This window comes from Sander vitreus, chromosome 17 (genome assembly GCF_031162955.1).
Source record: "Sander vitreus isolate 19-12246 chromosome 17, sanVit1, whole genome shotgun sequence".
NCBI lineage: Eukaryota > Metazoa > Chordata > Actinopteri > Perciformes > Percidae > Sander > Sander vitreus.
The window spans coordinates 18,409,030-18,425,876 of NC_135871.1; the positions used below are offsets into that span (position 1 = coordinate 18,409,030).

The 16,847-nt window shown below is 41.2% G+C and overlaps 2 protein-coding genes across 2 annotated transcripts; one reads left to right on the forward strand and one right to left on the reverse strand.

Annotated features, from left to right (window-relative positions):
- The first annotated feature begins 1,020 nt into the window (after positions 1 to 1,020).
- Positions 1,021 to 6,073, forward strand: polh (polymerase (DNA directed), eta). Its single transcript, XM_078273705.1, has 10 exons — positions 1,021 to 1,280; positions 2,117 to 2,251; positions 2,859 to 3,091; positions 3,233 to 3,411; positions 3,505 to 3,608; positions 3,736 to 3,855; positions 4,197 to 4,320; positions 4,565 to 4,630; positions 4,784 to 4,956; positions 5,051 to 6,073. Exons 1-10 carry the CDS (start codon positions 1,144 to 1,146, stop codon positions 6,012 to 6,014), a joined length of 2,235 nt encoding a protein of 744 aa, XP_078129831.1. The 5' UTR covers positions 1,021 to 1,143; the 3' UTR covers positions 6,015 to 6,073.
- An 834-nt stretch (positions 6,074 to 6,907) lies between these two features.
- Positions 6,908 to 16,322, reverse strand: gtpbp2a (GTP binding protein 2a). The gene is made up of 12 exons (XM_078272902.1): positions 15,895 to 16,322; positions 14,610 to 14,636; positions 13,983 to 14,167; positions 13,729 to 13,837; positions 13,437 to 13,634; positions 12,923 to 13,097; positions 10,265 to 10,484; positions 9,965 to 10,100; positions 9,773 to 9,831; positions 9,496 to 9,667; positions 9,083 to 9,247; positions 6,908 to 8,913 (listed from the first exon to the last, which is right to left on the reverse strand). Exons 1-12 carry the CDS (start codon positions 16,093 to 16,095, stop codon positions 8,731 to 8,733), a joined length of 1,830 nt encoding a protein of 609 aa, XP_078129028.1. The 5' UTR covers positions 16,096 to 16,322; the 3' UTR covers positions 6,908 to 8,730.
- Positions 16,323 to 16,847: the final 525 nt, after the last annotated feature.

Genomic DNA, 16,847 nt, shown 5'->3' on the forward strand with positions numbered 1-16,847 from the left:
GCGCATATTTGTGACAAAAGTCAATGTAGATACCCCTCGTACCAGGTTGCGGACTTTTGGGTACAGGGCTTTCTCTGCCAATGCTCCCACACTCTGGAACAGTCCACCACTCCACGTCCGCTCTGCCCCATCCCTGCCCATGTTCAAATCTGCCTTGGTTGTTGGGCCACTTTTGCCTGCAGTCTGAACGTAGCTGGTCATATTTTTTATGGACTATAGTACATTTCATAGGTAGTTACTAGGTTTTATTTACTTCCTTTGTAGTCACATTAGTAAAACATTACTCAAGACCTATCACTGTACAGTTACACTTTTATTTGACTAACTCTAACTACAGCATAAAGCTGAACAAGGACTGACGATTATAATAGCTTTAAGTTTACTCTGGTACAATATGTGAACATTTATGTTTAATATTATACATTAGTAGTAACTAGTTATACATTAGCACAAGTAACCAGCACAAACTTGGTAAAACTTGAGACATGCTGTTATCTTACAAATAAATAAAATAAAAGCTAAATTAAGCTGTAAATGCACCCAAAACATTTTAAGTGCAAATTTACCCAAATCCAATAAAGAGATGGACAGAGCTGCTACATTATCCTACAGTGATATGTACAGACCCCACAAAATTGTGAACTCATAGAAATAAAATGGATATTTCTATCAGTGTACTTTATGTTGCTAACCTTAGAAGTAATTGACGGATACTACTGTGGGTATTACTTAATTTCTTACCTTTTGCTTTTGTGTCTTTGGTTATTGTGGATGACTTTTTCTCTGATTAGAGAAAATGCATCCCAAACCAAACATGGCAGTTCAACAAAGTGTGTCCAAAATTTATTTTTGAGGTGCAACGTTACTAGCCTAAAGTCAACAGATTTTGTTGTTTTGTTTTTACGACGTAACGTTATTGAGACAGAACGACGACCTCACCACTATAACCGCTGTTGTCGTCCTCGTCGACTTTTGATGACGAATGATGTACCTTCGAATGACTTGCGCAAAATACGAAGCGACAGAAAACCATTTTCGGCGGTTTTGTTTAACTTTAGCAAGCTGGTGAGAGCTGTGACTTAACAGCACCACCAGTCATTGGGTGTATATTTTATTCTCGCTGACCGACTCCCCTCTTTGGTGATGGAGTACGGAAAGGAGAGAGTGGTGGCGTTAGTAGACATGGACTGCTTTTACGTCCAGGTGGAACAGAGGCTCAATCCAGCTCTGAGGAACACTCCCTGTGTGGTGGCCCAGTACAAGACGTGGAAAGGAGGCAGGTGAGTTTCTGACACAGAGACACTGTTTTTATGATCAATGCAACTGAAACCGCTAGCGAGGAGACTGTCTCTCAAAGCAGGATCATATATGCCTGTTGTTATCTCGGTAGCTTAACGTTAGTGTGTTCTGTTTCTTGAGACAGCAGTGCATTTAAGTCAAAAGAAAGCAAACCTCTCAAAACTCTGTTCAATTAGGCTTTACTGTTATAATCATAGCGACTCCCTGTTGCCAAAGCACCCTGTCTGTTTTGAAAGGTAATAGGGGCAGAACTAATAGAGTACATGAGTATTATCAGACAAGTGCATGCTAAAGATACCAGAAAATAAAACTTTAAAAAAAGCTGCAGAATGAGATAAATGAGAGGACAGGAAATAACTCACCAGAATTACTAGATCTAAGTTAAATGTGAAAGTTCATTCTTTAACTTAGAAATGGTACTTTGACAGAAAATTTGAAAAAAAAAACTGAAGGTCCACTTACTGGCTTTTCCACACGTTTCAGTTATCTCAAAGTTGTCTTTACTAAACTGAAAGGGGATTATAACCCCTTTCTTGCTCTGTTCAAATATGGTCTCTGGCTTTGGATGTGAATGGCCTCCTTGAACTTTCTCAGGCTGTCCACTGACATCTTGACTCCTTCCCAGTCAATGCTGTGATTGGACAGCATGAGAATGTGTGTTCAGTTGCATGGACCATAAATTGCTGTCTCTGTGTCAGCAATTCATCTGCCCTCCTCTCCCACAGATAACCACCTTGGACTTACTATTAACATGTTCTGACGGTTTGTAAACATGACTTAAAAATACGGTTCTCAAATGAATGTCATCCTCTGTTAGTATCATAGCTGTGAGCTACGAGGCCAGGGCCCATGGCGTCACCAGGAACATGTGGGTGGACGATGCAAAGAAACTGTGCCCAGATCTCCAGGTGGCACGAGTGCGTGAGTCTCATGGCAAGGCGGACCTGACACAGTAAGTGCGGGTGATGTATGATAATGCGTTACCTCTACACCTATTCACAGTTACTGGGATTGTGCCATAAACTCTGCTGCCAGGGTTCTAACCCACACCAAGCCCTGGCAGCATATCACTCCCATCCTCCAACAGCATCAAGTCACGCATCACCTACAAGATCCTCCTGCTCACCTACAAATCTCTCCATGGACTCTCACCACAATACCTCACAGATCTCCTCCACCCCTACACACAGTCACGTTCCCTGCAGGTCCTCTGACAAGGACCTGCTGGATACCCCTCGCACCAGGTTGCGGACTTTTGGGTACAGGGCTTTCTCTGCCAATGTTCCCACACTCTGGAACAGTCCACCACTCCACGTCCGCTCTGCCCCATCCCTGCCCATGTTCAAAAAGCACCTTACATTTCTTTGCACTAAGTCCTTTGACCCCTAACCCCCCCACCCTATTTGTTAAGCGACCTTGGGTACCTTGAAAAGCGCTATATAAATCCAAGTTATTATTATAAAACTATTGTTTTATTAATATGATGAGTATGGTAAAAAATATTGTAATACCTCCACTCCTGTGACCAATTGTAAAATAACCTACTCACCCCTGTGTAGTTACAGGGAAGCGAGTGTGGAAGTGATTGAGGTGATGTCTCGCTTCGCTGTGATTGAAAGAGCCAGCATTGATGAGGCCTACATGGATCTGACTGCTGCGGTCCAGCAGCGGCTAGAAAACATGACTTATCAACAAATAGAGCCTCACCTGCTGAGGGCGACCTATATCCAGGGGTACCCACAAAGTTCACCTGAACAGGAAACATCTGCAGAGGACGCTGCCTTGGATAAAGGTAGGTTATAACCAAACTTTGACTAATCAATTACTCAACTAATTGCTTCAGCACTGGGCACAATAAGCTGGTGTTGACACTAAACAAACCCCCCAAAACTCAGGTAGGCTGTATCCCCTTAACAATCATGTTTGTCCCCAGAGGAGCAGAGGTCCAGAGGTCTCCATCAGTGGCTGGCATCCTTACCAGCCCCTCTATTAGGAGAACAGAGCCCTGCAGAACTGCAGCTAACTGTGGGGGCCCTCATTGTCGAGGAAATGAGGGCAGCCGTGGAGAAAGACACAGGTTTCCGCTGTTCAGCAGGTATATCGCACAATAAGGTAGGGAAAACCTCTTTTGTGCATATATAATATAAATACTTTAAAGATCAATTATCTTTGCTGTGGTCATTATTTACTGCCTACTTCTTTCAGGTATTGTCCAAGCTAGCTTGTGGTCTGAACAAACCTAACCGACAAACTGTTCTGCCTTTGGACTCTGTGACAGAACTTTTCAACTCTCTACCCATCAGCAAAATGTGAGTTCAAAGCACTACTCTGCCATGAATCATTTAGTCATCGCAAAGAACATTCATGCTAACATAGAAGTGTAAAAACAAAAGTTGTATACACTGTACTCTTGCATCGCTTATTTCACCTGCGCAGTCGTAACCTGGGGGGTAAGCTGGGTGCCTCCATTTCAGAAACTCTGGGAGTAGAGAACATGGGAGATCTGACTCGCTTCTCTCAGGCTCAACTGGGACAGCACTTTGGAGAAAAGACAGGGTAAGACAAGCCAGTTATTCCTTTCAAAGTCAAGTGTCATAAGATGACGGGTGAACAAAGGTCTTTGCATTTATTATGTCAGACCATCACATTTTAAGTGGAATTGACACTTTGATTAACATAGCCTTCCTTATATATTGTAATTACTCTTTTACTTCACCGGTTGTCTCTGGTCACAGCATATTTGATGCCCCATGCTTATAGAACAAAATGGCTCTGGGCAAAGATTTTCTCCTACAAAGACAAACCTGTTTGATAGAAATAAACTGGACTTGAACTGTAAGCATTTTATAACACTTTATTACAACCCACATTTACCATTGAACCCGTCTCCTTTGCAGCCAGTGGCTGTATGACTTGTGTCGGGGGATTGAGTTTGAAGCAGTGAAACCCAGACAGCTACCTAAGTCCATCGGCTGCAGTAAAAACTTCCCTGGGAAGACATCGCTGGCTACAAAAGAGCAGGTAAGTAAGGAAGGAAGTAAGTAAGGAAGTAAATGTAGATGTAAATTATTACCCAATCTTTTGTCTTGAATTGCCTGGAAGTGATTCAACTTTGAGAGAATGTAGTTTCATCTAGATGTGTAAGGAAGATGGGATTATGACACATTCTTGTAATACTGTTAACAAATGTGCAATCTTAGACATTATTTCCTTTTATGATTTGCAACATTGTTTTCATGTTCATTTATGAATAACCTCTGTGTAGGTACAGTATTGGCTTCATCAACTGGCCCTTGAGCTGGAGGAGAGGCTTACCAAAGACAGAGAAGTGGTGAGATATCCGTGGTTGTGACATATATTCCTTTCCTCTATTACAGCAGTACTACCTATTTCCTCAATTGGGGTTCCCGTTGATGTTATATATATAGTAGTAGTAATAGAACTGGTTTCTCATCAGTGCTTGTAATTTCTCCCCATCTTACAGAATGGTCGAGTGGCTAAGTCGTTGACGGTTGGTGTACGTCAGCTTGGGGATAAGAGGCCGAGCAGCTTCTCTCGCTGTTGTGCTTTAGTGCGCTACGAAGCGACCAAACTATCCAGTGACAGCTTTGCCATTATCAAGAGTCTAAACACAGCAGGAAACCACCAGGCAGCATGGTAATTAGAATGAGAACACTGTGAAATATTTAAAGTCACTAGTTGAAGGAATGCTGTGTGACTGGTTCTTCTCCGTCTTGCTTCATGTCCCCAGGACTCCACCCCTCACTCTGCTACACCTCTCAGCTAGCAAGTTCAGTGATTCTCCATCAGCAGGGGGCATTGCTGGCTTTCTTTCCAGTGATGTCACTGCAACCCAGAGTCTTTTCTCCACCACTCAGTCCTCCATCCAGCCACCTTCTGAACTGAAAAATGACTCCATATGCAAACAACATGGCACCATCCAGTCCTTCTTTCAAAAGGCAGCTGAGAAACAACGACTGAAGGTTACAAAAGATCTACATGAGGAGGACGGCGACGATATAGGCTCCACAGGGATTCTCCCATCTTCCTCCTCTCACAAAACCTCTGCTACTGATAGTCAGTTGGAGGCAGATATCAATTGCCCTGTTTCTTCCTTTTCACCCTTTTCTCACTCTAAAAATGCTTCAGCCAGCCACCATTCTGGCATTTCCTATTTCTTCCACAGAAAGAATCTTGAAAGAAGCACAGAGGCCTTAGCCTTGGCATTAAACAAGCCTGAAATGGGACATAAGCCTGGACTCGACAATGAAGAAGACTCAGAAGACACTGTTGCTGCTGTGTCAGGGCTACAGGCAAAACAAAGCTCATCTCAGCAGTCACCATGTAAAGAGTTAAGGGATGAACTGGACATTTTTTCAGAGGTAAACCGTCATCCTTCCAGTGTAGCCAGAGAAGACCTGTTAAACTGTGAACGCTGTGGCCAGGAGGTGTTGGTCTGGGACATGCCTGAACACAATGACTATCACTTTGCCCTGGACCTCCAGAATTCGCACTCTTCATCAACAGGTTCAGCACCCATCTCCTCCTCTTCCTCCATCGTCTCTTCTTCTTCCAATGTCTTTCTAACTCCTCTCAGACCCCAGTCTTCACGTGGCAAGGCTAAAACCAAAGGCCAGACAGGGCCACAACCGAAAAGGCATCGGTCCCAAGGTGGGAGTACGGGCACTCTGGATTCTTTTTTCAAGAGGAGCTAAGATGTGCTGTAGAGCTGCCTTTTTAAATAAAATACAGAGTTCTGAGAAAGCATATATATATATTATATATATAATATATATAATATATATATATATAATATATATAATATATATATATATATATATATATATATATATATATATATATATATATATATCACAAACATGTGCAAAGAAAGTCAATGTATTTGCTTAAAGAATGAAAAGCCATTTTGTAACAGGATACATTGTGATTTGTTTTCAACGATCAGTTATTGTGATTTATTTTATAAGAATGTCTACAAATTACAGAAGGGGTCTATTTATGCACTTCGTTACACATATGCCTTTTATTTATAAAGGGAAAAGGCAATACTTTAAGGAAACAATTTTTAAACAAGCATATATTAAATATACTTTTAACATTTTGTAGTCATGTACATGATGTCTGATGTGCCAGCAGATGCCAGTAATCAGTTGAATAAAGTGCAGAAATCTTCACTTAAGTGTGAATATAAAGTTCTTGTGAGCTTAAAAGATACAGAAAGTGAGTATATATTTGAAATACTGATAAAATGCATGATAGCCAGTACGATGAGAGCAATTGCACCGTTAGAGCGGAGTCGTCCTGTTTTGTTTTCACTTTTTCACCATGTTGAGCCTATTGTTCTAGGTATGAGCTTTAAAAGACAGCTGAATAAGGACTTTATTCTTGCGTTGTCTTGCATCAGCTGGGGAACAGATTAGTAGGAACAGTACCATGGAAATTAAATAAAACTTTTAAAACTCATATAGTGTGAGTCATGGCTTTGTGACGTGAGCCAGTAGAAAAAACACTGAGTATATGATGACATGGTTGAAAACATTGATCAATTTTGTGTTTTAGTTAAAAGACAACACCATTAATCACCTGCTAAAGAGACAATACAACTTTTATTCATGTACACCATGATACACAAATTTGATCTGTACATAAATATTGCATTTCACCCAAATAATGATCCAAATATACTATTAATTAAAAGGAAAATATCTTAAACGTGATTTCAAAAAAAGTGAAGATGTGTATGTGTCATTAAGAAGACTGCGAAAACAGTGAAAAACATGTTTGAATAAATTGTAAAATCTGGAACTACTAGAAATATATAAAATACCTGCATTAAAACAAACCCAACACCTGATACTCTTTATGAAGGCTATAAAATATTTTGGTTGAAATGCGTTTGTTTTCCTCTCTTTGAATGCACACAAGGTGTGCATAACAACGTGGGTGCAACAGAACAGGACACATTTCAGTTGTCCTCTTTCAGTTGACAACAAATCTGTGTATAAGTCACGTCAACATGCTATAACAAATGATATGGCCAACAGCAGCCTTGAACACAGAGTAGCAATAAACATTCATTTTCAAAAGTTGTCTTCTAAATATCAAAAGCTGTTTTAAGGAGTAGCACCAACTTTTCTTTTGTTTTGTGTTGTAAAACTTAGGGGTGTAATGGTAGACTACTCAAACAGTAGTTCCATTAGGCACTGTATTAAAAAAGAGAACTCAAAGTTAGTGACATCAGTAACTTCAGTGAAGAGACGGCATCAAGTACCTAAAACAATTGCTTTAAAATAAAGCTGTATCAGTGGGTAGCTTTACAACCCCCCCCGCCCCCCAAGTCAACAACAAAAAGCTCCACTGGAGTGGTTCTGTGAGAGTGGAATGCTGTCTAATAGGATATATCTAAACGGACCTGAGTAACTAAAGCACTTGAAAGACAGGCAGCAAGAGAATTACCGTCTCACTGCACTATCGTGAGGCATTATTTGTGAGTAAAAAAAAACCCCCATAATTCTCACAGACGTGACATAACAAAACCCCCTACAAGGTGATGCCAATGTGAGTTATCTTGGCATGCTGACATGCTGGTCAAGTTCTAACTTTGCTGACCTCGCAATGCTCTCCTTTAACTTCATTAAGTGCTATTGTCAGCAATATTATAGCTTGAAATAAAAGGTGGTTTAGCTTATATTCAACTGACAAGCTGTGTCGGAGAGCCACAAAAGCATCTTAATGCTTTTACTATTATCTTACATAATTAATTAGCGGTTACTAAGAAAAGGGTATGATTTAAGAGTATTTGAATAGAGTGAGGCTTGTCCTTATCAGTCAGGCACTATGCTGGTCACATAGACAAGCTGCTGTTGGGTGATGACAACAATGACATTGGTGATACAGGTTACACCTTAATGTCCAAGCATCTCAAACTTGCAACTGTTTGTAAACGATTATCTGCCAAAGGTATATCCACACTGGCATTTATGTTTCAGTGTGTAAGTGTTTTAGGAGTGCATCTACTGTAGGTGTAAACTGTGGAAGCAGCACTTCAATGTAGGTGTGTGTGTAGGCCATTTCCTAGTTGCCATTTGCAATATTGTGTTGTTCTTGACAGTCAATATCACTTTGGTAGATGTTGCTAAGCAAATGTGGGGTTTCCTCTTAACAGTGCCGTGAAAAGCAACACTCTTTTAACCTCAACACCAAAAAGCAGGCTAATATAAATCAGGAGTTATTAAAAAAGATGAGGGAGAAAAATTAGGAGGATGGTGAAAAAAGGCGTTAGAAAAAGGTGATAAAACAAGAGAGATAATGAACAGGATAGAGTGGCCTTTGGAGAAAGCAGGAGGATGTTTATATAAAGCACCTCGTTTTTGGGTGGGACGGTTTTTTCTGTTGTTTCCTCTGAGAAAATCAGGCTTCGTCATCCTCACTTTGGGATGGCCGGTACTGGGCAATGGGCTGCAATTTGGTGACGTGACCGATCCCTTTAGTCACGCCCTCTCTGAAGAGAACTTTAGCTCCCACCTTTAGGTATTCTGGGTGCTTGATGAACTTGAAGAGAACCACTGCTTTCTCCCCTGTCCTCAGCTCCTCCTGTGGTATGGGGATGAATCATAAGATTAGAAAAAAAAGAGAGACAGCATTAAGAATAAACCAAATGTCAGACATAATCTGCTTGACATTGGGATATAACAAGCCCAGGTTTTAGAAGTAGGGGACAACTTTCAGACAGGAACAGTTGCAGCTCGGTGGATGAACTAACCTTGCCATATACAGCTTCCACAGTGGCGGTCTGTCTCACATTGCCAATGTGCACAGTAACCTGGAAGCCCTTGTGAAAGGTCTTGGCATGGAAGAGCAGCACGATCTCAGCCTCAAACATCCAGCAGATGGTAGGATCCATCTCCGGACTCACCATCACCATGCCCTGTAAGTGGAAAACACATGGACAATGTACACACATAGCTTAGAATTCAGTGTCTAACAGGATAACATGTATTATTTTTCCCATATGAATCAGTGATGAAGTACCAAATGAGACATTTATTTACATGAAAATACAAGGAAAACACACTCTTCGAAATCCTCCTACTCCTCTAAATACTGATATGGGCAAACGGTGTAGGGAGAAAGAAAGAGTTTTGACAAATTTGGCACCAACATTAAGTGCCTGACCTTGCGTAGTAGTGAGCGGTCAAAATTTCCCAGGGCGAGTGTGGCAGCCTGACCGGCCTTGAGTACCCTGCATGCTGAGCGGTTTCTTTGGATGCTCCCGATGGTCAACTTGTGGAATTGGCCTGAGTCTGTGGGCCCTACTACAAGATGATCTCCCTCACGGCAAATACCACTGCACATTCAAAGAAAACAGTGGGTCAGAGAGAGAGTCCACGCTAAACAAAATAAAATGCAAGCTGAATAGATGAACATGAAGTAAGCATTCCAACACACTGACCTGTACAGAGTACCTCCCACCACAGTCCCCACCTCTGGCACTGTGTAGATCTCATCCACCTGTAATGATGCACACAGATGTCAATCACATCAAAATCATGTATATGTAATATTTATGTATTTACACTGCATCTAAGTGTTTGTATGCCAGTGTATCACTTGGATTTATTCATAAACTTAATCTCAGACATACCTGAAACTCAGTTAGCTGTTGCATAAGCTCCTCCTGCTCCTTGCTGTTGCTGAGAGGAGGGATGGTGTTGAAGAAGACCTTGAGCAAGTCTAGACTCTCTCCAGACACACTGGACACGGTGAAGATGGGTGTGATGCTGCCAGGGAGAGCACAAGCATGTGATCAGGACACACAAACATCACTGGCTAGTCCCTACGTTATATTCTTATAAGGTTTTAAGTTATAGAAGGAGCCCACACATCACTACAAAACAAACGGTTCATGTACACATTCAATTATGTAATATATGTAGTTTCATACTTGGGTGATTGGGCAAACTGCTGTGCTGCTGTGACAGCATCGTCTGTATTGCTTACAACCATGGGCACCTTGTTACAGCCCGGCTGCTTCAGGACACGCTCCAGCTGCCGCACAGTGCGCTCCACTGTGGCCCGCGTACAGAGGTCCACCTTACTGATGACGATGAAGATGGGCACCTTCAGGGCCATGGCAAGTCCAAGATGCTCCCGTGTCGTTCCAGCTGGAATAGACGAAGGAGAGGAAGTAGGTCTAGTCGGAGGGTTTCCTAAAGTTGAATCTATTCATTGCACCTCACTCTGCACCAATTCACATCATCAAACGTGCTTACACACAAGTGCACAAACACAAAGTTAATTTTAGGTATTGCACATTATGTTCTTACGGGGATCAATTAGCATTAAATTATCAGGAAGGAATCCAGTGTACTATGCAAATGGGTTAGGGTTTGGGGAAATTATGTGGACCCCAGGAAGAATAGCTGCTATATTGTTAACAGCTAATGGGGATCCAAGATAAAGATAGATAGACTGTTGGGCCCTAAGATAACTGCTTATTTGCTGGCACTATATGTCAGTCTGATGGTCAAGAGAGCATGTACACAAACTGATAAGAGCAGGTAATATTTACCATGACATAGGATTGCTATGCCATCGGAGGAAGTAGACGGGATATTAGTGCAGGAGCATTAAACCATGAATGGTAATGGTGGATCGTGTTCCTTTGTCAACAAAGCTGACTGTGTGAGAGAAAGCGATATAGGTATGTATGTGTATGTATAGTAGATTATGTCTCGGTTCAGATATAGGTCTCAAGTTGGCCTACATCACAAAGGAGTTCAAGGGTACTAAGAATCAAAATACTCCTCAGCTGAGCAGCAGGTTGTTTTGCCAGTGGTGTTTTTTTCCCCAGTGCATCCAAGGTAAAGGTGCATAGGAAAAATCTAAGTCCATCATACCTCATGCAGGTGCCAAGCTATTTGGTAAAGCATCACAGAACGATACAAGATGATTACCCACCTGTTGGCTTTTTGGCTTGTCACAGATACAACCTAAGACAAGCCCTATGCATTACACAGATCCATTACCCCGTTTCATAAATAACGCTGTTGCTCTTGGGTTGCAGACACTGTGTCCCCTTTACACAGTCCTCATTCTTGACCCAATTTCCCCCAGTATGCCCTATTTTAAAACAGACACCCACACAACGCCAGCAACGCCTACTGTGTGTTATTCTACTATTGCAAGTAGGCGACATCACTTTTGTTTCAATGTTTATTGTTTACCACTAAACAACGCAAAAATTATTAAGAAAATGTACCATTTGTTAGTTAACTTTGTTTAGAATGAAACAAAGGTCTTGGAATTAAACTCAAACACCAAATAATCCAAACATTGCTAGCAATACAGCAACAGTAGCTGAATATAGTTCACCTAATAACTCCAACAGGCTGTAAGCTGTTGGCTCCGGTTTTATCTACATGTCTCCTTGCCATTTGCAAAAACAAAACATAACTTCAAATTTATCAATAACCCTATGTTATTTATGGCTATTGCTTACAAAAAACACAAAGATTCTTTACAGACAGTCATAAGCTTTAAATGGTGTTCTTATCAGGGTCCACTTGCTGTGCCGGTAATGGCCCCTCCTCCACCCAGTCATCTGGCAGAGTTATCAGTGGCATTTAAATGTCACGATGGCAGAGCGGTCTAAGGCGCTGTGTTCAGATTGCAGTGCCCTCTGGAGGCGTGGATTCAAATCCCACTTCAGACAGCTTTTTTTTTGTTTTTACAAAATCTTACACACTTAATCAAATGGTGTTCTACTATTACAGCAAGAAAAGTAAACAAACAGTAGAGTAAACAAACAATATGTCTTCACAAGCAAAGCCAAAAACTGCCTAGCCTGTCCCACGAGTTTCAGCTTCTCAGGTTTTAAAGTAGGTCCTCCCCAGTCCTCGGTATCGTACAAGCTTCCTGCACTTAGTCTCACTTGCTGTTATCATAAAAGGTCTGGGTTGGTGAAAGAATATGATGCCCTAACACAGAATACATCAATAAAATAAGTTGTTCAAATGCAATGCCAGTGATAATAGAGACCCCCTAAAGGTGTCGCAATGCAAAATAAATCCACATTAATTTTATAAGGGACGTGATCGAATCGCTTTGCAAGGCATTGTGGGATTTCATTTGTCGTTAGTCTAACCAGCTATGTGAAAAAAGGGAGGGGTCGATATTGAAATTTTTAACTTAATGCTATGAGGCCGGAGCACACAGCTACCCCCAGTGGGCCAAAGGACTCTGACATGAATGGATGGTATTTGAGATATTTGAGTAGTGGCAGGGATGAGAAGGAGGGGTAATGCGGCTGTGGTAGGAATGGTGGTCTGTTACATAAGCTCAAATATCACATGTTTGCAAAGTCACAGCTGGCCAAGTCTACTACAGGTGAACACAAACAAAGGCTCTCTGTCAGACTGACCCTGCAAGTGTCAATTACCAGCCTGTGTTCCTGTGACGGATCCACTTTCAGCTTGTCTTATCTGAATAGATAAGTGACAAGATAAAGTGCATACAGACACACTACAGTACATTTTAACTGACGTAAGATGGCGCTCAAAAATTAAAACAATCATTAGAAAACTAATCAATTAACACTCACCAATGCCGGTATTTGCGCTGACGACCAGCATAGCGAAATCGGGACAGTAGCTGGTGAGTCCAAAGATGGTGGTCTTCAGGTACTTGTGGTGACCCGCCAGATCAATGAATGTGATCATTTTAGAGGCACTTTCACAAATTTCCTCTGCTGTCCGAGACTCGCTGTAATTCACAACCTAGGGAAAAAAGTAATCATATCTGTGTAAAGGTATTAGTTACATACCGACACGTTCCTAAGTTATTTATATGAAAGTATAGTTCAGGCTACATATAAGTCACTAACATTACTTGTAGAAGCATAGACGCATGACATCAATATTACATTGTATGAAACTTTCGTTCCTCTTTATATCACTGTTACCAAAACCCTATTGTCTTGTCTGATCTATTTGAACATCTCGATAAGGGTAACCATAACGTAATGTATTTAACTTGTGCTGCTATTTATAGCAAAGGATGTATGGAGTACATAACTAGGGAACACATTTATTCTCTGGCGTTGGATCTTTTCTCACCTCTCCTTTACTATTGAAGCCAAGGATCTCAAAGCTGATGCTTGAAGTGCGTCCAGTCTGGATCTCATGTAGATGTCTGAAGAGGTTAAGCCTCGCTCTTCCCCGTCCATTGTCCAGCTCACCCTGTGTCAAAACACCCAACATAGTGGACTTGCCCGAGTCCACGTTACCCAGTACAGCTACTCGCAGGTCCAAGAACTGCAGGAAAAACACAAAGAAAAAGCGGCGATTAAAAAACAAAACAGATCAACAACCAAAAAAAACAACATGCCTTCACAGTAGCCCTACTAACCTGCTGGTCATCTGGCACCTTGCGAATGAGAACTTCAGCAATCTTACGAGGCACATCAGAGTCGTAGTCCACCTCTCTTTCTCTGAGAACAGCAATGTCGGCTCCAACTCTGTTAGAAAAAGAAACACTGCCATTTTGCTTGCCTATGGACAATGGCTTTCTTTTTAATAGCACGTTTTAATTTACAATTTCTTTGGTTGGGGGTTACTGTATAACTTGATGTCAAACAGTGACAATTTGATATCTTGACTTACTTCTCTGCCAGCATGTGCAACGTCTTTAGTGATGTCCTCATATCTTCCTCTGATAGTCCCACCAGCATGCCATTATCCTCAACACCTATTTGATAAACAGCTTCACCTCTGCCCTCCTGCAGTCGCCATTTCATTTGTGTAGCCAGGTGCTCAAAGCGGTATTGCGTTGGGTTCACCAGCTTTAGCTAGACAAGGGAAAGACTATGGAAATCAGTGCCGAATTTAAACCTGGATTGTGGAAAGTTGAATGGGTTTAGTCTGTGGTTAATTAGGTCTAGTGCAGATAACTAGCATGACAAATGATTACCGTAGGGCTGGGGCTATTACGAATCTGAAATAAAGTGTTGTTGATGAAGCAGGGGAAGCAACTGTCCAGACTCCAGATGCTAAAAATGCTCTCGCTAATCCACTGTGGTATTTGTTTTCCATGGTAGATCATGTAAGACTGAATTTATCCTGACATCTTACCTACATATTACTGACAGCTTATTCTAATGATGATTGACCTACACTTATAACCTCAACATGCTTGCCTTATAGTGTAATATGAAGCAAGTAGCTCACTTTAAAGGACCCCATAATATCTTTTGAACAGCATAGTTCTTGCATGACAGCTTATTTGCTTACCTTGTACTCTATATTTCCCTCTTCAGCCTAAGAGATGGGTAGAAAAACAAAGAGAGACAGACAGAGACAGAACAGGAACAACAGCTGTCAGACTGTAGAGAAGTGAGACAACAGGCTATTGATTTGTTAAAAGACACAAAGAAAAGCAATCTGACTGAATGAGCGGTCAGTGCACTTCTGTGAATAGGTTGTCACCGAGAGCTATACAAACTGACTAGCTGCTTAGCTAGCCTTAATACACAGCTACTTAATGTGTTATAGACAAAGCACAGGCATGTGTAAATGTCAAAATACATTTAGAGGTTAACTAGTCAATATCCCTTCAAGTAGGAAAAAGTATCCCAAATATATACTAACACTTATGATCACTGCAGGACAGTGGAGTTGGTTAACGTTACATGGAGATCAGCTGAAACAACAACTGAGCCTCGGAGTATGTCGAGACTTGTCCGGTAAACATTAGGAGTTTATGACCATAGTGCTATGAGGATACTGCTGCTTATCTCTTTATTATTAATTACTACTCAATATGATGCTTATCTCTTTATTATTAATTACTACTCAATATGATTCTAAACCTAACATGTTTTTTTTTGGCTAACGTTATATGTTAGGTTGAACTTCAGGTAGCTTGAGGTCAACGTAATTCTTTCACGTTAATGGTCACGTAAAAGTGAGTTTAAGTTTAACGTTATGTGAATAACGTTATAAACAAGTGATCACGGTAATATTGTGTTACTGTGTAGCAAGTTACACAGTCCTGGGCTGATTGAATGTCAGGGACGGTAATAGTAACATTAGCTAGATAAAGGTCGACCGAGTACACCCCCCCCCCAAGATATTTACAAACACAGCTGTTTCTCCTCTGCTAGCAAGCAAAGTAACTTACTAGCCCAATAGCGTTATAGCAAGTGGCTTTTAATAAACACACATTTGGCTTACTACAGTGAATGACATATTGTAAGATGCTAATGTTAGCCGAATAAACCTATCTCATTCATGTTCCTTTAGGTTAGTAACTAGCTAGCTACGTGTCAGTGGAAGCACATATCGACAAGGGAACGGTCTTCCACATAACACCGGTTCGAAAGCAAGTCAGGGCATAATGTTAGTTAACCCGACGACAGGGAACGCAATTCACTAATACATTATTAGTGTTTAACATGTACATAAACTCCCATTTCAGTTCACATTGTTTTTTAGCAGACTATGTTATGGGTCGTACATCATATTAGCTTGACTACGCTAGCGTTAACGTTAGTTGTGCGCGTAATTTCAGCCTTACCTCTGGAGGTAGATATGGGGTGTTATTGCTTGGTTTGAAGTTTCGAGCGAATCGAGTCTTGGGTTTCTTGTTGTTCTTTACACAAGCCTTTTTGGGGGCTACCCCGTAGCCATTTCCCGGATTGACATTGGACGCAACACCTTGAGATCCAGAGCAGTGTCCATTTCCTGAGCCAAATAACTCCGATACCCGCGCATCCATCAGCTACTTTGGGGAAATAACTTGTTAGCTTACCACTACTTGGATAAAATGATGCTTTATTATTAAAATAAACCTCAGCCCAGGCAAGCAGGTGGTGTTATTTAAGTGGAATTAGCCTGCTAGTGGTAGCTTAAAGCCCCCAAAATAAAAACAAAGCACCGGCCACCCCAAACTCTTCAAACCGAACAATAACAGCACCGTCCGACGTCGATTTGAGTTCAGTGCCTACGTCACAGTGCTAAATGTCAAGGGGTTGTGCCTGATTTGAACAACTGGAGAGCGCGAGTGAGCGGTTCTCTTTGTTTTCTCACTTACACCAGATTGCATGTAGGTTTAAACCCCGCCCGCATAACTACCTAGGTTCTAACAACGTATACACTCCAGATGAACACCGTTTTACAGAGCTTTGCATCAGACGAAAAAGGAAAGATAACTTGTTTACAAAGACTTTGACAGGTTGCTTACAAAAGATGATGCCAAGATCGAAACATGTGTAATCAACTTAACAGTTAACATTTAGAGGCTTTACTAATTCAGTTATATTCATATTCAGTGATTTTGTGGAAACATACAAACGTATACAAAACTATTATCATAAAGGTTTTGCTTCATTATTTCCTCAATAAAAGGCATGTTTACAGTGTGATCAGTTTGACGTGGTTGAAATTCTTTCACTTTCTGTTACGCACCCTTTAAAGGCTGCAGGCCTATTCCTCAACATAGAGTTTAGGTTGGCGTATCCACCAATGTTA